At 34.3% G+C, this 24,527-nt stretch overlaps 1 protein-coding gene across 3 annotated transcripts in view; it reads left to right on the top strand.

The window, feature by feature from the left end:
- GRIA4 (glutamate ionotropic receptor AMPA type subunit 4) overlaps positions 1 to 24,527 on the top strand; it is a 399,983-nt gene that overhangs the window by 320,559 nt on the left and 54,897 nt on the right. For all 3 annotated transcript variants that reach the window (XM_017848864.1, XM_017848866.1, XM_017848865.1), the window contains exons 11-14: positions 6,124 to 6,330; positions 11,779 to 12,149; positions 14,094 to 14,292; positions 21,385 to 21,632. In XM_017848864.1, the coding sequence (XP_017704353.1) occupies positions 6,124 to 6,330; positions 11,779 to 12,149; positions 14,094 to 14,292; positions 21,385 to 21,632 (1,025 nt within the window). The remainder of the gene's footprint in view (positions 1 to 6,123; positions 6,331 to 11,778; positions 12,150 to 14,093; positions 14,293 to 21,384; positions 21,633 to 24,527) is intronic.

The raw sequence follows: 24,527 nt of genomic DNA, 5'->3' as shown, positions 1-24,527 counted from the left end.
CAATATTTTGCTATCAAAATAGTATAATACTAGCATTTGTCTTTTGTATGAAAATGTAATCTTTATATAAATAATACCTCTGGTATTTGCAACTGCATAATCATTCAGTAATTCAAAAGACATATACTAGAATCCTTTTCTGAAAGTGTTCCTTCAATTTGCTTTTGTTGAAAATGGTAGTCCAGGACCTATAATATCCCTCCACTTCCTTCATTATGAAAGAAATCCCTTGTAAATAAACAAGATGTTGGCATCTGCATGTAATTATCCCCAAATTCAATTGAAAACTCCCAATACAGATGGAATTGGCTAGACATTTTAATATATGTGATACCTATATCTAGATATAGAAGAAGGCTGAGAGTGAGCACTGGATATAATTCATTTTGATTGATATTGATATGGTGTTATTGTTTTTCTAGTTGTCTGTCCTTTGTGTATGTTGTTATTTATATGTTAATATACTGTAACACTATATGCTATTGCTAAATAAAATTGATTGAGAAATTCAGTTACTCATAAATATTTCTTGAGCGTCTGCTATGTGCTAGGCACAGTTCTAGGCCCTGGGGATATGTCACAGACAAAAATCCTGCACTCAATGAAACTTACAGTATATTCAGAGAAAGCAGACCAGAAACATAATTAAGAATTATATTAGCTATCTTTATTAAATATAATGTAGCGTTAAGTTTTTATGGCTGTTGAAAGTTATTTTGTCTTATAACAGTGTTGTATATCTTCAATGTGATTTTCATTTTAATAATAAATTTATTCTACGTGACTATAATCATACTGAAATACCACAGCAAAATCTAATAGAAAATAAAATTAATATCATCATTTTATCTTTAAGTCTTATTGACTAAAATTTTACAAAATCAATAAAATTTATAAGACTGTGACCATATTGATTTAACTTTTGTATTAAAAGTAATAATTTCTGCAAATAACCCAAAGAAGCCATATCTATTCCATGTGGTTTGGATAAATACAGCAATTGAGGGAAAAGCCGTTTACAGTAGATCTTGGGAGAAGGGAGGGTGGTGTTTTCCTCTGTAATCTTACTACTTTCTTGGCTATTGAACTCTCTGGAAAAGGGGAGATAATACAGTGAAGTTTCAGACGAGCTCCTTTTTTTCCCAAGGCTTTACTACCGAAGTTAAGAGATGCTTATGATGCATTGCTCAACTACAAAAATATTTCTTACCATCTCATGAACATAACAATCCTTTAAGCAAACTTTCCATAAAACCAAATGTATTCACTCCAGTATCAGAATTACGTTACAAACCTAAAAGCAATTATCCTTATCACACATGATCTTTCCAGAGCTTACTTTTTGTACTTTTTATAACATGCTTGATATTTTTTTCTCTATGTAAAATTCTGTAGATGCACTATACCTATGTATGTGCATTATAATAACATACACATGCATATTTATATAAAAATACTGTATTATATATACATACATACAGAAAATTAAAATGTATTTTCTTCCTTATAAAAAATATTAATTTTCCTCTTTCACACACATCACTCACTGAAGAGCTTATAAATCAGTTAGTTTTTATAATAATTTTGGCTAAATTTAAATTTTTTCAGCCCAGTTAGATTTACTCATTTTTTTCTGATTGAATAATAATATCTTAATCTTCACTTTTAGAGAATTTTATCTATGGGATAAATTTTATATACATCCATTTAAGATTCTTTTGGAGAAAACCAAATATCGTCACATAGGACAATACACATTGGTAACACTGATCCACGATTGTTTGTAACAACTTTGTAATGTAACTTAGTAACTAATTATTATTCGTGATGTTTAGAAAATTTTGAAGCCTTTCTAGTATTTTGCTTTGATAGTTCCACTTTTGCTAAATACAAATAATCCAAAAAAATTTCCTTGGTAGGAAAATTATATTTTATTAAAAATCATCTTAATTAATTTACATAAATACTTCCATAAGTAAGCCCTAATGTAGCAGCTTTAAACAGAGTGACTTCTTTCCTGAAAAGCAGAGCAGATGTAGAACCCCATTCATCAGAGAAACTACCTTAATATAAAACTCCTGTTCATTAAGAAGAAATGCATTTTAAGTAACTTTTAAGAAATTACTGTCCTGCAAAGCATAGTAGTTGATAGTAACCATGGCAGGTTATATACATAAGACAGAAATAAGAGGTTACTCTATCCTTCTGATCATTCCATTTTTATTCAAAATCTAACACTTGGGAATTCATAAGGCTGTTTTACAAAGATACCCCCACAAATCCTCCTTAATGATTTGCCAGAATTTATTTACTATATTGAAAAGATTTTGTATTTTCTTCCCCCTTAATAGCCCCCAAACTTTGTATTAACTCTAATATGAAGTGTTCGAAGAGCCACTTGCAGACAACTTGTCAGATTGAGCATGGAGGAAATGAAGAGGTTGGGTGAATGTTGAGTATTTGCTACTCTTTGGGACTTGACATGAAAGGACAGCAAAGCAAAATGAGACACAGTCAAAGAACCAGCAGAGCTGAGCAACCATGAGCGACATTGTTCAAGGAAAGCCTAGCCATTCTCTCTTTTTAACCTCCCCACCTCCCTGGGTGCGATCATGTCATTTCTCTTATGCTGTCTGCATCACTCATCTTGAATCTCAGTAATTATTTATGCCCCTGGATAGGCAAAAAAATCTAACTACATTTCTAATCAACATCTGCAGTAAGCTGAAGTCTTTTCTAGTCTTTGTTGGTTTGCTCGGCAGGAAAACAATGACCTGATGGACCCCTGCTGTCCAAAAGAAAAAAAAAAAGAAAAAAACTGAAACAATGAAAGAAGACATGAAATAAATATTTTACTCATATAGACGTGGGCCTGCTTCAGAAGAGATAACCTAGCATTTGTTAATATTTACTTTCCTTTAGAAAATCTGAATCAGAATTTCTGATAAAATTACTTTATAATGATACTGCTATTTAGGAAACACTGATAGGCCAGGATATCTTTGTATTTATTTAGTGTGTTCTCTATGCCAGACACTATGAGAAGAAATTGAAAGGTTTTTGTCTACACTGTTTACATAGAAGATCATATGAAGAATTTCATTAAATGAATTTCATAAAAATGCAGAAATGCATTTCTTTAATCTTGTTCCCTCATTAAGTCATATGAAATCTCAATTAATGGCACATATTTTGATAAATGCAATAAGTGCTTCAAAATTTTCCAGATATTTCATTAAGTCATATGGATTCTCAATTAATTGCACGTATTTTGATAAATGCAATAGTTTCAAAAATTTCCAGATATTTCAAAATTGGCTAAGCACAGTGGCTCACACCTATAATCCCAGCTGTTTGGAAGGCTCAGGCTAGTGGATCACTTGAGGCCAGGAGTTCAAGACCAGTCTGGCCAACATGGTGAAATTCCATCTCTACTAAAAATATAAGAATTAACCGGGAGTGGTGGTATGCACCTGTAATCCCAGCTACTTGGGAGGCTGAGGCAGGAGAATCGCTTGAACCTAGGAGGTAGAGGTTGCAGTGAGCTGAGATCGCACTACTACACTCCAGACTGGGCGACACAGCACAGCTAGACTGTCTCTCAAAAACAAAAACAAAACAAAATATCAAAATGCAGGATCAGCTCCCACCTCTTTCACTTGTTAGCTCTGTGAAATTGAACAACTGGCTTAACCTCCCTGAGTCTTCACTGTCCCATCTGCAAAGTGGGAAATGCCTACCTCAATGTGCCAGTGTCAAAAGTAAATGAAAAGACATGAAGAACTTTACATTGTGCCCAATACGTAGTAAGCACTAAATAAGTAAGAGCTACCATTGTTTTTCACTACTATATTTTATTATTGTTCCCCACACCTTATACTCCTTTGCCATTATTACAAAAAAAAAAAAAAATAGTGACTTTGATTGCAAGAGAACAAGGGGCACACTTTACTTATTTTTGTGTCCCTGTCACCCAGCAAACTTCCTGGCACACAGTAGCTGCTTAATAAATGTTTGATTAAATAACAAATATGTAGCTTTTATTGAAGTAAATTGTTCATTATATAATGTAGAAGGCATTTAGCAAATTAGATTATAAATACCAGCTAGAGAAACTTGCACACACAAGCTAATACAGTAATATATGTATTTGAGTACAAAAATTCATGTGTTCAAATATTGCAGACACTTGTGAATTGACCTTCAACCGTAGTACCAAATGGAGCCTTAGCTATACCCCTTTTGAAAAACTCTTAAACTTGTTACACTTATAGATGATAGTTGTACAGCCATTTCAATCTGAATTGAAGCATTTTACAAATATGTGGCTCTTGCTGTTTTCTAAATACTCTTCCATATTTTAAAATGGTTATTGTAAAAAAAAAAAGAGAGAGAAAAGTAAGAATTAGTTCCCAATGACTATTAATATTCTATAGCATATTTTAGAAAATAATAATGCTTTGCAACAATTCACCAACTTTACAACCACATTTATAGTTTGCTAAACTCTTTACATATTCACAATGTTTTCCATAAGCTACTGCATAATTTTCATCTGTCTAAAGAAGAGACAATTGGTTGCCTTAATTTTATGCGTGGAAGAACTTTTTACCCAATTCCAGGGTTAGAATAGTCATCAAATTCAAAAAAGTTGGAGGCTTCTGGGTCATTTGTCCGTGCCAACCTAAAGCAGGATTTAAGAACACAGTAGAAGGAGCAATCCTGGACAACTGCCCACTGTAGAATTATTTAGGGCATCTCTATGAGAAAATAAAATGTCCTATAATTCACATGTTTTATTAAATTTTTAAAAGAAGTTCTACATTTATGAAGTACTGAAAAACAATATCAGAATTAGTGTAGGTTGCCGTGTTATTCATCCAAAGTAAATTGCCCTCTATTCTAGAATTTTAAGAGCAAATTCAACTTCCCCAATTATGAATTTTCTGGGGGAAAAGAAAAGACTTTTATGAGAGATTACCAAATAAATGTTACAGTACAATTTTATAAAATATGAATACATTATCTCAATAATGTTGTAGCCAAAGGTGGCCACTCCTTGACTGCAAATGACTGGGAAAACTCAGATGTGACCAGGGACTCTCTCAATATTATGTGTTCAGCAGGTCTATCTTTGTTTGGTGGCTTTAGGTGCCACTTACAAAATCAAGTGCTTTTTGCTAAAATGTCTCTTTAGTGCATGTCTTTTAATGGTTTGGTTTAAGGGTGTGTGTTGTGTGTGTGTGTGTGTGGTGTGTGTGTGTGTGGTGTGTTTAACTGAAAACTGTAGTAATTATCAGCCACTGATAACCTTTTTCATTTTATCAGGATTTCCATCATAATTATTCATCAAATTTTCTGCCTCACTTGCTTAGAAAACTAAATGGGAATATCACCTCAGGTGTATGCTCATTACAACTGGAGGAAAATTATCAGCATCACTAGGGAAATGTTTTATAATAGAACTAAAGTTCATGGAGCACAAACTATATTTAAAGCCAAAATATTGGACATTAGGAAAGCATATTTAATGCAAATAACTATTTAAGAATTTTTAACTATTAATTCATTTTTTCTTTGAATGATAGTGTACCAAGTGCCTGCTCTGAGAAAGGCATCTTGCTAAACACTAGAGATCAAAGAAAATGATGTAACCTTTTCTTAAAGGAAGTCACAGTTGAATGTGGCTAAATAATATGGAGACTATCGAAACCTGTGACCTTGAATTAGTCTTTTATTAGGTGAAGCTGACTAATGAATAGTCTTTAATTTCATGAAATATTTTAGAAATACTCATTTCATTGCCAAACAAGATAATTTATGCTTCTCTAGATAATTAGTAACTGACGCTTCTCCCATCACAGTCATAGTGCTAGGTTTTTAATACTTACTCCAATAGAAATTTAAAGATTTCCATTTTAGCATCCAATGCAAAGCAATTTAATCTCTGCTACCCATACTTATATATTCATCTGTTTTATTATTGATTTCTAGCTACACAAAATCAGTATGTGTGCCAATACTAAATACAATATTTTGTCAAATTCTGAAATTGGAAATTTACATAAGGTTTTTCAAATGTTTTATAATTTCTCCTTTACAGTTCTACTTCTCTCATTATAGGAATCCCCATATGTTATGTACAAGAAAAATCATGAAATGTTTGAAGGAAATGACAAGTATGAAGGATACTGTGTAGATTTGGCATCTGAAATTGCAAAACATATTGGTATCAAGTATAAAATTGCCATTGTCCCTGATGGAAAATATGGAGCAAGGGATGCAGACACAAAAATCTGGAATGGGATGGTAGGAGAACTTGTTTATGGGGTAAGCAAATCAACTTATTGAAGAATTTACTTACATATACCTGAAACTTCTTTTCCCTTGGGCACATAACAATTTTTAAATGTCTATTACTGTTTAATTTGCAGCTACATTCCAAGAACCATAATCAGTGTTAAAATCTTTCTTTATTTTATTAATAATGCAATCCACAAACAATGAGAAAACTGATACTTGATAAGATCAAAATCAGAAAGAAGATAAAAATTCAGAAAATGCAGTCCTAGTTTTTTTAAATGACTTCAGGATCTGGAGTGACTGTTCTTTTAAGTTTGATGCTGCCGTGTATAGAACTACAAAACAAATATAATAGTACTCTGGTATTTGTATTTGATAACTGTAGGAACAGGTTTCCTTCAACCATATAAAGATGGTCATTATTTTAGATAGTTATTTATACCTCCATTGTTTGTAATTACTCATAGATATCTTTTAAGTAATTGGTGAAGCAATCACTATATTACTTTATCCTCTATTAAATATTCATCAATAATGTCAGATTCTTACACTTCTGCTGAACACAGTAAATTTAAACTTCATGCAGTGCCATCATTTTTTATACTAGTATACATAGCAAAACACAAAAGCTAGAATTTATTCCAAAGTGGATCTCACATGAAAGCATGTTGTGCCCCTCCCTTGAGTGTACTTGATATTGAGGGTACATATTCATAGCTGAGGGCAAATACAGCATAAATGTTCCTGCCTGAATCAGAGCAATATCAAGATCAATGTCTTCAGCTACCACTGCAAAATGTCAAAATCAAACTGGCAATTATCACATGCTAGTGATAGCATACTATTTCAGAAGTACAGAAACCAAATCTGTAGCTCGTAGGAAACTCTATTCATCGAGTAACCATTAAAATAACATATACTTGAAATGTAATATGAAATTTCCTAAAAGCCAACTTATATTTCACCTTCAAAATGTAGTCTGATTAATCCTCACATGACCACTTTGAAATGGAGAATTACACAGAATCATCCTTCTTCAGAAAATAATAAAGATAGAAAGATTTAGAACATAACTGAAGTCCTAGGAAGGACTCGCTTTCCAAGTCAGAACTGCAATTCAACAGTTTCATGATTCTGCATCTTGCCTTTTAGACCATGAAGCAATGAACATTCTTTGCACAGTACAGTAAAGTAGCTAAAACCTCTGCAGAATAAGGAAATTGTTTGACATTATGAAGCAACTGGTTAGTTTTATATCCATAGGAAAGAATTGCTGACTGCTTAGGTGACTCTAAATGAGAAAAAAAAGAAGTTTAAAAAAATAGCAAAATGTATTTTACCACAGAGTTCATTGACTGTGTGATATTGAGCTTTAAATTCCAAAGGAAAAGGGTTTCTAAAGCATTTGTTTTTTGGTTAATATTTTAAACTTTTGATACAGTAAGCATAACTTAGATGTTAATATTATTGAAGTTATTAGAACTACTGTAAGTCATTCCCTTTAGAAAATACTCTTGCATATTTCATCTCAAAAAATCATACTTGGATTACCAGTTAGTTATGAACAGCATAACCGACGTGAGTTACTTTCTGGGGGCACTTGTCATGCATCTCTTCTCTGGAGTCCCTACCCACTAGGAAACTCAGACTCACTCTTTTGCAAGTGTTCTGACCACATTTCATTCAGGGCAAATTGTTTAAATAATGAAAACAAAGGATATGAAGGGAGTAGCATAATTCACGAAAAAGTTATGTCAGTCCTATATATGTCACAATAACAAAAAGTCCCAAAGTTATGCAGTTCTCAAAGAGACAAAAGATAACATAATGGCTATTAATATCATATTCATATTCATTCCTCAGCCAGTCTGCAAGTGGTTAAAGACTCCAATCTCTGATGCTTGAGTTGTCCACTCTTTTCCCAAAAGGAATCTTCTTCAGGGTCTCTTACACATTCCACAGTCTAGGTACTTTCCATTTTGCTGTCTGCAAAGTCTATACTTGTTTCTCAACGTTTTTTTGTTTGTTTGTTTGTTTGTTTTCCTACTGCTAACACATACATGAGTGCCTGGTTCCCAGGGCTCTAGTAAAACTAAATCCATTCTCTTCTATAGAACAAAGCCTAACATGTCTAAATGATTAACTTTGCAAAATTATTAAATTTGGATTCATTATATTTTTTTACTTTACTCCTTGCAAACTTTGTTGCTATAATTGTAATGAACAGATTGTCTGTGAAGCATTTACATGTTATCCAACACACCATGTGTGAGACCCAGAAATCCAGAACCTCTCTCACACTCAGGTCCTTTTTGCTACCATGCCTGTGCAGTAAAGCAAGTTCACCTGATTCCCTGCAGTGTGCCGCTTCAGGGTCATCTCCTGGGCCTCTGCCACACTTGGGGTGTGTGTGTGTGTGTGTGTGCACGCGTGTGTGTGTTAATCCAAGGGAATAATTCTCAAAGCACATTCCAGTAGCACCAGAATTACCTGTGGGAGACATTTTACACACTGAAATTTGGAAATTACTGAGAGGTCATGAAACAATGCACATGCAACATCCCCGATGTTGGCAGAGGAAGCCCATGTGTGACCTATCTCTACTAGTCTCTTCCTAGACTCTCCCATGTCTCTAATTTTTGAAAGTGTCCCTCACTGGACATGTATGTCACCACCTTCATCCAATGTTCACTTTCTATGGCACTTAGTTTTCTGTTCAGAAAACACCTGTATTTCTCTTTATGTGTCTTTTTAAGGCTTCTTCCCTCACTAGTGGAGGCTTATATAAATTAAAAATTTCAGAAGATACCTCATAGAACAATGTAGTATGTGAAAGGAGGCATTTCAAGTAAGTGAAAAGATGTGTTATTTATTTATTCCTATTGGTACAGGAGGATGACTACTTGGAAAATTAACAATTTTCTAACACTTCATCATCGAAGATACCAAAAAGTGATAGGAGAATTACAGATACTAGAATAAAATATATAATATTGATAGGAAAATGATTTTTCTAAAACATGAAACCAAAGGCTGAAAACACACAAAAAATAATTTTATATGGCTACGACAAAATTTAAAACCTATGTATTGCAAGAAAACACGTGGAATTAAGTTATGGAAACAAAACAATTGATCATTAGGGAAAAAAACTGCAACATATATGGGAAATAAAAGTGAACATTTTAAATATATTTTAAAGTGCTCACAATTTAGGAAGTAAAAAAAATGAATACTCAATATGGAAAAGTGGGGGCAGATTATGATAGTAATACATAAAAGAACAAGTAGCTATTTGTTTTATAATAACAAATTCAAATTAGTACAAGGAGATCTAATTTCCTTCCAGATAATTGGGGAAGACAAGTAAAGATAAACAGGTCTTTTCTGAGGTTTAAGACTGAGCATGCCTTTACATAGTGCTGGAGACAGTAGAAATTTGCATAATATTTCTGGAGAAAAGTTGGGCAAAGCACATTATAACCATTAAAAACATTATTACTGTTTAGACCGGCCATTCCATTTCTAGAAAATTATCTTAAATAATTAAAACATGTGTTAGGATTTGTCCTCAAAGATGTTGCATAGCTTCACTGTTTTAAATTTTATAAAACTGGAAACAATATGAATATCCCTCAAACTTAAAAAATGGTTGAGTATATTTTGACATTTTCCAATAAAGCATTTGCAATCATTAAAACTTACTTTTAACTTGTATACTGAAATGGAAAAGTGTTCATTATATTATTTGAGAAGAGAAAAAAGAATTGTAAGATGTAATGTTCTACATTATTCCTTTTAAAAGAAATTAAAATACTCTTCATAGAACAAAGTCTTTCAGAGTATATAGAAAGAAAAAACAAGAGTAGGTGATGGGAATAAAGGTAACGTTTCCTAATGGGCTGGGTCATACTAATAAAATCATTAAAATGTACTAATTTTTCTAAAGCTAGTTCACATATTACTTATGCAACAAAAATTATACACATAATGATAGCTATGGGGAAAATAATAACCTTCCAGCAATGGTCTGACTCTTGTATATATGGGCTTTTATGATGTGAACAAAGTTTATTCCCTCTTAAAGGCATATGTAGTCAATTCTCAGTCACCCAGGGAGACGTGACTAAAAGTACCTTCCCCATTCTAACCCCGCAGTTGCCCTTGCATCAAGCCCTTGGCCACTGTATAGAATCAGGAGTCCAAGGATATGTAGGAGTCATTGTAAGAGTGGCAGCCTCTATGTAAGAATTTGTATGTCTGAGCATGTTTCTGGTTCCATTTTAATGTCAAGTATATTCCTTTTAAAATAAATTATCAAAACTCTCTTTTATTTGTAGATCATGTGATAGTTTAGTTTTCACACTACACTTGATTCCATTTGATTTTAGAGGTGGGGTGATTTACACTCTACACCTTATTTCACTTGATTTTAGAGGTGGTGGTGATCTAACAGAAGCAGCCCAGGCTCAAATCCCAGAGCTGCCATGATGTGTGAATCTCCCTTCTCTGAATCTCAGTTTCATCATCTAGACAATGATAAGTATACGATTCTTATGAGGACTAAAAGAGAAGCTATTCAAAATATTTAGATCAGCATCAGATCAGCATCGGCCACAGAATCCCTTAATAAATGCTCACTATTACCTTATTAAGGCTTCCAATAAATAATCACAATAACATTATGAGGTAAACAGGGAAAAAGTATCCTCATTTTACAGCTATAGAAACAAGCTCAGAAAAATTGCTCAAAATCACAGAACTCTGAAAATGGAGGCTAGTGCCTTATGATTATATCTGAGAAATGAATCTACTGTTTTTCAAAATCTTTTTTTAATGAAGGTGGAGATATCAAAATATGTGAATAGCAAGAAATAAATGCCAATTTCCAGATTTTTGTGTGTGTGCTGAATTGGAAAATATCGTCAAACAACGCATTTTCTTTTATCATACAAGCACAGGCTTTATGATCTGTTTTCTCATAGCTGGAAAGGAATAAAAAAGAAAAGACTGTTTGAAATTTGCAAGTCATAATATTAAGGGATGGCCAAGTAATGAATCAGTGGCAATGCTCCAAATGAAACAGAAAAGGCTGCAACATAGCAGCGTTCCTGGCCAGGAAATTCACAAATTCAGCCATATGGAAAGACTGTCAAGTCTCCTCTGCAGTGTCCCAGATCCTTAAAGACTAATACAGTAATTTGAGTTCAACTTATTTTGCTTATCCACTCTTTTCTGTTTTCTATCCTTTTATCTAATTACTGGAACCTATAAAATGTTTTGTGCAACTTAAGTAATATCTTATGAAAATTTACTATTTATTTTCATATCTATCACTAGTCTTACTCATTTTGGCACTCCAAAATAAATGTAGAATAAATGCATGACTGGTTAGCTTTAAATGGATCATTCCAATGCTAATTGCTTCATGAAATTCATTAACCTATGTGTCTCCATGTGTTTTTTCTCTTATAGAAAGCAGAGATTGCTATTGCCCCTCTGACAATCACTTTGGTACGAGAGGAGGTCATTGACTTTTCTAAACCCTTCATGAGTTTGGGCATATCTATCATGATCAAAAAGCCTCAGAAATCCAAACCAGGAGTGTTTTCCTTCTTGGATCCTCTGGCCTATGAGATTTGGATGTGCATAGTCTTTGCCTACATTGGTGTCAGCGTGGTCTTATTCCTAGTTAGTAGATTTAGTCCATATGAGTGGCACACAGAAGAGCCAGAGGATGGAAAGGAAGGACCCAGCGACCAGCCTCCCAATGAGTTTGGCATCTTTAACAGCCTCTGGTTTTCCCTGGGTGCTTTTATGCAGCAAGGATGTGACATTTCACCCAGGTTAGTTTCACATCTCTTAAGTTCTTCACCAATTTCCCAGTAATTCTAAATGTTGTGCAGATTATCTCTCTACATGTTCTTTTCCTGAAGACAGAGGACTATTTGAAACACAGAAACGACTTGCAATTCCCAAATAGCAGTTTCTTCCAAGTTAGTACAAAATGTGGATATATCATAAACATTAACTTTCTCAATAGCAAAGAAACTATGCAATCCATCAGAACTCTCAAAAATCATTTAGTATTAATATTTCATTCACTAGTTTGACAAACAGAAACTGAAACCTAAATTGTGGAATAGGAATTCATTTCCGTCTTGTTTCCTTTTAAAAAACAAACACTCTTGCTATTATTGCAATTTTTTCCTATTATTGTTGTTGTTGCTCATTTTCAGAAATTAATGTTGGACTTAATTCTCATCTCACATAGCTTAAGGGAGATACCTGGAACCTGAGTCAACATAGTAGGTACCAGATATACATTGTTTTATATAGCAGTGAATAAATTAGCTAAGCAATAGGCAAAAAACCAACCATGCAAACACTATGCTAGTTTTATGGAAATGTTTTTCACTATCTGTGGAGTCATGGCTCCCTTCCGTTGAATACCAATAAGATATAATTTAACCATTATATTCACCAAAAATGCAACCTTCTTTTGCAAGAAAAAATACCTTATTTTTCTCATAAAGTAGCTGAAGGTGTGAAAAGTACTTGCTTTAATTGTTGACTATATATTAGCTTCACAAATATGTAGATTTCTTCCTTTTAGAAATATATGCTTTCTCAAAAGGAGACATTTGGGGCACAATGCAATTTGTGTTTCTTAAGACCTAGGAAAATTATAAATATGCTTAAATTCCAGTAACATAGGAATCTGACTCGAAAACTTTCAATTAATGAACTAAAAGAAATCAAAGTAAATCAAGTAATGGTTTTAAAAGCCAGGAGTAAGCAAATACTAAGTTAAACCCAATAGGTGTCTCTTTTATAATAACAAGTAGTATAATAAGGGAGTATTTTAACTTTGTAAATGCCATGAAAAATATGAAATCATTCTTCAAGTTTTAAAACAAATGTTTTAAAACAATTTGCCACAGGAATTTTAAGTAGTTTGATGGTTACGATAAGTGAGTTCAATGATGAACATTCTCTGAATTTTTTTACTCACCCCCTTCTCACATTTGCTGTGCACTCACTCTCACCCACACATCCTTGATACCAGAGAAAGAGTGAAGAGAGAAAATCGTATATCAGTGTGTAAAGATGCTTTGCGACATGGTTCAACCTCCACTTAGCTCAGGAGTGGACTATCAAGCAAACAAACAAAAAAATCCTCAACTATGGTCACTTCAAGACCAATTCTAGACCCTCATCTCACCTTGGCCTAAGTTCCATCATCCTGGCAGGGCTCTGACTGAAGGTAAAAACAAGTTCTCTCCTTTAGTCTCAGAAAGGTATCTACCAACTTGCATCAAATCTAAGACCCCAGTCACTGTTCATATATATTGCTACTCTATGTACCACAAAGAGAGAAATAATGCTGCCAATTAAACCATGATACTATGTTTTATCTCATCAACCATAGGCTGCATCCTAATTTCAGAGATGCTAAGAGATGAGGGCAGGAGAGTATTAATGAATTCAACTAAGTATTCCCCTTATGCAGCTGAAGAAAAGCTATTAAGTTTTACATTTCTGCCATATTCTTTAAACAATAAAAAGGAAATGGTTGTCATATTTTCAGTGGCATTTATATATTAAATACACCATAGAAGATATCAGATTATACAGAAATCTAGAATCATTCTTGAGTAGACTCTCAGAAAATAAAACAATACTTGCAATCATGATTTTTAAATGTGCATGGTGAATTGATGGTATTTCTTTTCTTTCTCTATGTTGGTTAGAGAAAGGAAAATGTGCATTATTTTATCCATGTTTAGATCCCTCTCAGGTCGAATTGTTGGAGGTGTTTGGTGGTTCTTTACACTCATCATTATATCATCTTATACTGCTAACCTCGCTGCTTTCCTGACGGTTGAGCGAATGGTCTCTCCCATAGAAAGTGCAGAAGACCTAGCCAAACAAACAGAAATTGCCTATGGAACACTGGATTCAGGGTCAACAAAAGAATTCTTCAGAGTAAGTTAAGGGAAAAACTAACAATGAAATGTTTATCATTTTGAAATTCAGGCAATTTTTACAACAATTATATCATGGGCTTTAGCTATCATAAGGTTTACAAACACAATGGTAATAGCTACGTTTAAGGCTAGTACTTCTAACTGGATTTTATAATCACTTTAATTTGCAGAAGATAATTGACTTAGTCATATTGCAAGAGGAACACTCTCTAGGGAGTAGTAACAATGAAAAGGTAATTAAAACAATTTTATAACATAATTTATCCAAAACATTCCAATGTTGATAATGCTATGATAATATTGGATCTGGTAAAACTGGATTTATGTATGATTTTGGGCTGATAGCATAAAAATGAAAACTTGACTTTTGAAGAATACATTCAACTTGCTGCATTTGAAACACAAAACCTTAATTGCAGATTATACTACTTATATGAGTTATATTATTCTATAATCTATTCTGTAACAATGAACTTCACAGCAACATATTTGCTTTCTCACAAGGTAATAACAGCAAGAACTTTTCCATTCTAGGCACCTCTCTAGGACATTGTATGGCATTTAGTTTGTGCTGATTTCTCTGCTTTGCAGATAAACATTTTCCAATTGATACAACTGCATTACATATATGGATACCTGTATAATTGCATTATATATATGGATGTAATTGCATTGTGTGTCCCTTTGACCTTCCATCAGAACAATAGAGGGTTTTTTTAGGTTTTTTTAGTGTTTGTTCCATTATGGGGATGAATGTTTTTTATCAAAAAACCCTTTTTCTACTCATTTTAAATCCAGAGCTATAAACTTGGTAATGTCTGATAACAGATAGGCATTCATTTTGTGACTTCAAAACCCCAAAATTAAAAGTTGCCAGAGTGACATTTTATGAATATTGAACTAGGTAAAATGAACACATTTTATATTTATGTCAATTGTTTAAACACTAGAATATGTAATAGCACAGAAGACAAAGCATATATTTTATTACTTTCTAAGCTTTTGTGTGAAAGTAATAATAGTTCTTTGTTCCTGCCTACATACAGCCCTTGAGAGATTACATTTCCATTTTAAATGTATTTATTTATAATCTTCTCACTCACTTCGGCTTAACAATCATAAACAACAAAATGTGCTACTCCTTAGACCAGCTTTAACTTTTGTATACTTGAATTTCTGTAAGATATTTATCCTTTTTAAAGAAAATTGATTATAGTATCCTAATATACTTTAGATATTTACATAATATCATAGCAAGAGCAAATCACTCAAAAACTCAAACCCATCCTTGGGCATTGTTTAGAAAAGAAACCAGACAATGAACAATGTACTTGTCAACAATTTGGAGTATTATTATATATAATCTAAAATGTATAAGTTAATTACAAAACACTTATAGATTTTCTTAAAACTGTAAGTAACATTCATGACAGTAGATTTGATTAACAATAATCTATGGATAAAGTTAATTAAACAAACTTTTTTTAACTTACCTAGCACATCCCTATTTCTACAGCTTAATAATAGAAACATTACTACTCTAATGTATTTTAGCATAATTTCAGTACCGTGCTGTCAGTTTATAACTGCCCCCATCCATAAGTAAGCAGGTAAAATTTAATGATTTCACCTAAAAATCACTATGTATATGCATCAAAATAAAATACAAGTTTGTGCTATCATTTGCACTGTACCGAAAATTGATGACTGTCATTTAAATAAAGACATTATTTGCAGGCTCATCATTCTGCCTTGAGTGATAAAGGGAAGAAGAAATGCTATACTGATTCCCTGAAAATATTTCAAACGTAACTCACTGTAAAGCTCTTTAGCATTAAGCACACTGAAAATGTTCATTTCTAATCTTTATAAAGTTAAAAATGCTTAAATTCAAAGAACTGGTGAGGTAGATAAGAGAATATATTAAGAGAAATATAAGAATGGGGAAACCTGCTTCCTAGATTTATAGAGTCTTCCATACAAACTGTGCAAGCACCATTCCTTGTTTCCTTTCTCTCCAATCCAACTTCAGTTTTTAAATTGGAAGATTTTTATAATATAGGTATCTATTGTTGCAGAACATTCTGAACTCTAATGGGTCAAGAAAATAATTTCCCCTGGCAGCACGCTTTCAGGAAAGCATAAATTTGGGTTCTTTGATAAAAATCTCATTCATTTCTTACCCTGTTTGCCTCCCTCCTCTCCCATACATGTTGACCTGGTTTAAATAAACCATTTGTCTGATGGGCTGAGGAAACCAGAACGTGAAGTGTATTTTTGTACCTGTCAAAATCATTTTCTCATAGGAACACATTAATGGTACATCTATCAGCTCCACTAGGCTGCCTCAGGCAATGACCTATACTCAGTGCTTCAGAAAAATGTAGCAGTTATAATCAACTGAAAAAAGAATTAAGCCACAGGGGAAAACTACATCTGAATTCAACTGTTGCCTTGGTTTTGCCCCATTATGAGACTTTATATGCTTCATGTTTTGTGTGCCATGGTAAGCCTAAACATAGAGGCATTTACAGAGTCTGTACTTGTCACTTAATGCCAGCCTTGCTGTTTTGGTACTTTCACATTACTACACATCTGACTTAAACACAGTGATTTTCATTTCAATGCAGTTTTATCCTGTGCCTGTCTCAGTCATCAGTGAAATCGTGAATGCATAAATGATGTGCATTACTCTCTCAGGATTTATAATATTACCAAATAATGCATTGATGAGCTCTCACTAGAACATCAATCTTGCCAAGTAAGCTACTAGAAGGGGGAAATAATTCACCAGATAGATAGCAATGTAAACATTAACTATAATACATGACATTTGTACATAGTTTCTATTAGAAGCAGAAATGGTGGGATACTTAATTTAGGGACAATTAAAATGATAGCACATTTTTTAAATTACAAGAATTGTTTTAAGCAATAAAGCAGTGCTTTAGATCAGATAGTTCCCCATGCTTTGAGTTTCACAATAAAGATGAAATAAATCGATCTGGATATTGAATGTTTCTTTTCTTTTTTTTGGTTTTTTTTTTTTTGAGGCATGGAGTCTTGCCATCCCGTGTGTCGCCTCCCCCCGGCTACTGCGAGTGCAGGGGTGGCCGGCGATCTCAGCTCACTGCAAGCTCGCCGCTCCCGGGGTTCCCGCCCATTCTTCCTGGCTCAGCCTTCCCAGTAGCTGGGACTACAGGCCGGGGCCGCCCACCTCGGCCAGAGCTAATTTTTTTTTTGTATTTTTAGTAGGACGGGGGTTCTCACCATGTTAGCCAGCAGGATGGGTCTCGAATCTCCTGACCTCGTGATCCGCCCGTTTTCTCGGCCTCCCAAGTGCTGGGATTACATGCTTGAGCCACCGCGGGCCCGGACCTAATTTTCTATTCTAATTTCAAAAAATAATGACTTCCATCTTTTCATTTCCCACACCCCAGTCTTTAAGCATACACTACAGTTGAAGCTTTTAGGGACTTAAATGTTCCTTTATCATTGTACCTGATACAGTGACACTTGATACAGAGACCTACTGAGCTTGCTGGATCTGCAGAAATTTTCTTCATTTTAGCCTGTCTCATCAAATTTATAAATATTTGCTTGCCCTCACTCCTTAGCAATAACTCTCTTGCAGTCACAGATAAGGCACAGGGATATTACTTCCAGTCCTACGCCTCACGATTCCCCCTCGTCCCTTTGTCCTATGTATATGATCTTATCAGAATCAGATTTTCTAAACATAAGTGTGGTGACAAACCAGGCTAATTTCTTTTTTCAAAAACCCACTTTTATCTTTCCATTTTATCTATATTTTTTCATTTTTATTGTACCTAAACCCTCTTATATTTAGCATAGTTACTCTGTGGATTACTCTTTCTTCCAGATTTTAAAGAGATCAGTTCAACTTATTTTGCATTTAAGGCATACATAATTCAATGTATTCAAACAAATGCAGCAGTAATTTTCCACATATTAATATATAGAAATGGACTATTAAAAATATCAATGACCAAAAGGTACTGTATTCTTTTTAAAAAGATTTATTTGCTTTAATACTATGCTACATTCTATAGTTAAGTGATCTCTACAAATACCAAATCCTAAAAACACACGTTTTTCATTTTGCTATGTTAGTTTTGTTTAACTGTCCTATTCTTTTAATAAGCTACTTATTTGTAACTGGAAAATTGCCAAGTAATTAGCATGTTTTTCATATTCTTAATTCCATAAAATAGTTCAATTAAAGCAATATTCACACTGATTTTATTTCTTCTGTTTTCAATGTAGTGTACATAGTAAAGTATACAACATATGTGAAGCTCTATACCTTTTTGGGTGAAACTCTCAAGTCAAGATTTAAATATATTTAAAAGTAGTTACGTGTTTAAAGGAGGTTTACCAGAAGTTCTCTAAAATTAAACTTATCAATATAGATATTGAGGGACAATCTGTATCAAGTGATTCAGAGAGGTAATATTTTTCAGAACTTGTAAAATGAAAGAGTTTGTTCTCTGGAACAGAACTCTATTTTTAGAGATGGGATGAATGAAGCATGGCAACATGGCATTCCTAGTGGATTCTATACTTGAGGGTTTGGAATCCGAGTACTCATCTGTCCTGGAAGGACATATAATCATTGCAGTTTTCTAATATGAGGATTCTGTTGCCAGAAGTAATTTGTCATTGCCTAAATACACACACACACACACACACCAATCTTTATATCATGAGATATTTTTTCAAGTGTTAATAGCATAAAAACATTACAAAAAATACTAAAAGATGTCAATTTCCCGCCTTGATATTTATCAACATTTGAACATAAGTTACCGGCCAGGTGCGATGGCTCATGCCTGTAATCCTAGCACTTTGGAAGGCCGAGGCGGTGGATTACCTGAGCTCAGGAGTTCGAGACCAGCCTGGCCAACATGGTGAAACCCTGTCTCTACTAAAAAATACAAAAATTAGCTGGGTGTGGTGGTGGGTGCCTGTAATCACAGGTACTTGGGAGACTGAGACAGGAGAATTGCTTGAACCTGGGAGGCAGAGGTTGCAGTGAGCCAAGATCATGCCACTGCACTCCAGTCTGGGTGACAGAGCGAGACTCCATCTGTCCACTCAAAAAAAAAATGAATATAGTTACCATAAAATATCTTTTTCTTTGGTGTTCAAGTATACAAATCAGTGATTGTGTGGTTTATTAGTTAGGTTTATTGATTACTTATTTCCGAACTTATGAAATCAAAAATTTGAATCGCACTTTTATTCATTTCTTTCTTTGTCTGCCTGAATAATTTGTCTTTGCCCAGGTATTGAAGTTATATGTTGATTAGTAAAGAACTGCCTCTTGTTGAATTCTATATTTTGGTAAACAAAGGAAGCTCAATGTAAATAAATGTACACACTACTCAGCATTGAGCCTCACACAAAGACATAAGTCTGAATGAGGTCTTCATTTTTTCTTTTTTTTTTTTGGATTCAGATACAAAATTGCAGCCCCTTGTTATTGAAAACAAATGCAGTTGCACCAGACAAGATTCAGGCTTTTTTTTTTTTTTTTTTTTTCAGATGGAGGCTCACTGCAACCTCTGCCTCCCAGGTCTGAGCAATTCTCGTGCCTCAGCCCTGTTAGTAGCTGGGACTACAGGCATGTGATGCCATGCCCAGCTAATTTTTGTATTTTTAGTAGACACAGGGTTTCACCATGTTGGCCAGGCTGGTCCTGAACTCCTGATCTCATATATTGAACTTTATGATCAGGTGATCTACCTGCCTCAAGCTCGCAAAATGCTGGGATTACAGTCTGAACCATGGCACCTGGCCAAGGCTTTTCTATCTTATTAAACATATCTTTTGGAGACATTTGAGTTCACTTAGATATATTCTCACATTAAAAATGTATGTGTGAATGAAAAATTTAATGCAAATGTAGATAACAAGAAAAAGGACCTGGGTAAATTAAGTAGTGGAGAGTAACGTATTAATAGATAGAGCTCAAGTAGACAGAAGTAATTTACAAATATAAATAAGTTTCTTGGCTGGAGTCAAGGGGATTAGAATGACCAACTCCCTAAAACGCAAAATTGGAAAATAGGAATCACTTCTCTTTGAAGTTCAATATATGTTGTATTTGAAAATTTTTTCATAAACAGTCTAAAAATGTTTCAATCAACCTAGAGTTTGATTCTTGTGTTAGGGATATTTGATTTATAAGCTATACCAGGTTTTGCCTCTTTCTTTGGTGTTCAATTACTGACTTGATATGGACTGTATTTTTGTATATTTCTTACTAGAATCATGTATACTAAAATTTGGGGGCATGAAAAAAGAAAAAATAAAATAACAGTCAGACATGGTGGCTCACACCTGTAATCTCAGCACTTTAGGAGGCTGAGGCAGTAGGAGTGCTTGAGGTCAAGAGTTTGAGACCAGCCTGGGCAACATAACGAGACCCCATCTTTAAAAAATTTTTTTTAATCATCTGGACATGGTGGCATGCACCTGTAGTCCCAGCTACTCAGGAGGCTTGAGCCCAAGAGTTGTAGGTTACAGTGAGCTATGATCATGTCACTGCACTCCAGTCTAGACAACACAGCAAGACCCTGTCTCTAAAAAAACACTTAAAAAAAAAATAAAACAACAACCCTCCTTGTTTGTTATAACTAAAATACAGTATTAAAAGGAATTTTACAAACTTGAAGTAAAATCTTAGCTTTTTTAAAGTTTACCACGAATGTGATATAAAATATGATTTTAAACGATGAAGTCTCTTCATCGCAGTCTACATTGAAAAAAACAGTAATAGATCACTATTTAAGCAGTTGAGTGTGGTAACTGTTATGGCAAGAGGTTTGGGCTTCTTCAGATACGACTTTTAAATGTCTATCATTTCCATGATTTCCTTAAACAGTGTTAAAAGGCAGTTTTCCAATTTGAAAAGAGTAATATTACTATTATGTTACTCTATGGCAAATGGGAGTTAGAGAGCAATGGAAAGATACAAAAACGCTTTATTCTTATCTTGGTTCAGTGAATATTAACATGTTGTTCCCTTCTTTCCTGTATTTAATTTTATTTTAATTTCCTCCAGAGATCAAAAATAGCAGTGTATGAAAAGATGTGGACCTACATGCGATCAGCAGAGCCATCAGTGTTCACTAGGACTACAGCTGAGGGAGTAGCTCGTGTCCGCAAATCCAAGGGCAAATTTGCCTTTCTCCTGGAGTCCACTATGAATGAATACATTGAGCAGCGAAAGCCATGTGACACGATGAAAGTGGGAGGAAATCTGGATTCCAAAGGCTATGGAGTAGCAACGCCCAAGGGTTCCTCATTAAGGTGGGTGGAATAGTATAACAATATAACATGTGTTGTTATAGTATTCCACCTTCCCTGATGTGCCTGAGAGAATTATTTTGTTTTGTGTGTGAACATGGTATGTTTGTTTGTTTGTTTTCTTTTTCTCCATTTCATATATTTTGGTCAACAATCAGGTAATTTTTTTTAATTTTGGGATAATTAATCCTCGTTCACATATATCTTTGAAGGCCATATAAAAACCAAACTGGTTGAACACTAGCTGCTTCCAGTGGGCCTAAGGCATGGGTAGCATATGCTTCTTTATATCTCATCAAATTTTTTTGGCCACCAGTATCTACACTATCATCATGTCAGTGGTAATTCTACATTTTATCTTTTTTTTTTTTTAATTATGCCTGGCCACTAGTCTCTGAGTAAGAAGAAATTAACCTCTTTCCAGCAAACCACTTTTTTTTCCATTTCAATATTTTATTTATTATGACATCTTTCTATTTTAGATTATCTTGAGGTTGTTTTCATGCTAAGTTTGAAATCACATCTATTTATAAAAGCAATCATAGAGGAAAAAATGAGCTCTGGTTTTATAGTGCTTACTCAAGTCACACTCCTGCCTATTTTAAAGGGAGTGTGGTGTAAGTAAGATCTGTAAAATTAGACCCAATGGCATTCCAAAAATGCTTACAGATAGACCCCTGAAATGAGCAAACCATTACACGTGTGGATTAAGTGAGACTTTCATTCTTATGGAAATATTGGTTAAATCTGCCCTTTTCATCCTTTTGGTCCTGGACATAGAAAATTCACATGTTTATGTCCAGGAGGCAGAATTTCCTCTTTTCCTTAAGCAATAAAGGCTGCTGTTGAATTAATGGGGCTGGATCCCATCAAAAGCGATGATCGACAAATTACTCTGGTCTCAGTGCTGCTTAGGAGAAATATATACAAAGCACAGATTCAAGAGGAAATCAGGATCTTTGCCAAAGGACTTAACCAAGAACCTGATCTTAAAAAGTGATGCCTCTGGTAAGCCATTGAAAAGTGAAGGTAATGAGACCTGCACTGCTGCCTAGTACAAATGAAAGCAATATAAATATTATAACTGTTTTCATTGGTTTCAAAAGGGTAACTGCAATGTGCTTTGATATGTGTGTTGGGTTGGGAAGGGTTGAGAGAGATATAAGAAACAAACATCAGTAATGGAAAAGGTTGTGTTAAAGCAATATATTGTGTTTGCAAGCAACACTGTAATAATTAGTGAGGGGTTTTATGGTATGTTACAAGGTGAGGGGTTTTATGGTATGTTACAAAAGTGCAATATTAAAAGAGATAAAACAAAACTAGCCAGTAAAGACAAATATGGTTATGGACTGGAAATTTTGAAGTCAGGCTTCATGTATGGAACATACATTCCATATGAAACTGAAGAAATGTGCAGGGAGAAAGCCAAACAAATAAATTATCCGTAATATATTCTACCCAAAAACAATTTCAACCATTCAGAAACTTAAACTGGCATCAGGTTGTTTCATCTTTGAGGGTTTGTTTTGTATGATGCAATATGAAGAATATGTAATTTCAATGAGGCCAAGTAGTAAAGAAATCTCTGTTGAAGGCATGGTTTTGAGAGCACCTTAGCGTAAATAATTTTTTAAAAATAGGAGGGGAGAATGCAATGGTGGTTGATATGTAGATCAGTGTGCAGACTATTGATTACATTCACTGGTTGTCTCTCTTGCACTTAATTAATTCTCTGTGGATATAGCTGCCTTGTCCTCTGTCTTGTGTCTACTGATAAAGTCAAGCTTCAGGGACTGAATTTGGCCTTCAGTGACGGGTTCGCCTGACTCCCATTAATGGCAAGAGAGTTCCCTCTTAAATGTGCCACTTTGTCAAATCCACACTACAGGGATTGTTTGGGGAAAAGCTGAAGGGCTTCATCTGTCCAGAACTGTATAATAATCACCCATTGGCTTCCCCCTCTTTTCCTGTCCTTCCCTGGACCTTGTTAATGAGGCAATTGTTAAATTAAGCTTCCTGGATGGAGAGTTTGTTTATGCACTTTGTTTTATATATGCCACAATTTCCTGAGCAAGCTGGCTCCTGCATGCCAAAACCACAGTAATTTTGTCCTGCCTTTGAGAACACTGGAAGGGCACTGAAGGCTGACCAGCATGCACCTCACCCCACCTCCTCTCTGTCTCATCCTGAGCCATCTAAGCGGGAGACTCAGCAGGCTTAAATTCTCATTCTTATCCGACTAGGATTCTTCTGTTTCAAATGAGACAAACTAATGCAGAGATGGACTAATAGTCATCTTCTGTATAAATGATTTAGTTTGTAGAAGCAAATTCAAAATAATTGTATTCATCAGAGCAAGGTCAAGAGGACATACCTGTATCAAATTCTTTGAAACCTTTCTGTCTTATTCAGTTCCGTAGAGACTTAAGTCTGTTTTCCTATACAATCTATCTTTTTAAAATCAGGTCTTTAGGTTAATAGTTCTGGATGTAGTGAGACTTTTGTATTGCATTGTCATTAACAATGGCTTTCTCACAAACTCTGCTATTCAGATTCATTAGGCAACGTGAGACTTTAAGCAAAAGAAAACAGTAATCTGTCCTATTTACATTTAAACAGAGAATGCAGATAAATGACTAGTAATGTTCCATTGGTCTAGGGAGTTTTAAATTTCCAGGTCTTGCTGTTTAAAGTGCTTCAGAAAAAAATGTCACAGAAAAGAGGAGAGAGTTTGATGTATAATCAGAATTGAAAATTGGGACCTGGGTCTTTAATGCAGACTTTAAAACAAATGCAATAAGGATCATTGCAAAGAGTAGATCTGTAACTGGACTGAAAAATATCACAGCACTGATGACTAGCACCTGTCTTTACAGTAGAGAATGATTTACAGAG

Source organism: Rhinopithecus bieti, unplaced genomic scaffold (genome assembly GCF_001698545.2).
Source record: "Rhinopithecus bieti isolate Rb0 unplaced genomic scaffold, ASM169854v2 scaffold_30927, whole genome shotgun sequence".
NCBI lineage: Eukaryota > Metazoa > Chordata > Mammalia > Primates > Cercopithecidae > Rhinopithecus > Rhinopithecus bieti.
The sequence above is the reverse complement of the archived record's forward strand: the minus strand, read 5'-3'. Positions and strand labels throughout refer to the sequence as shown.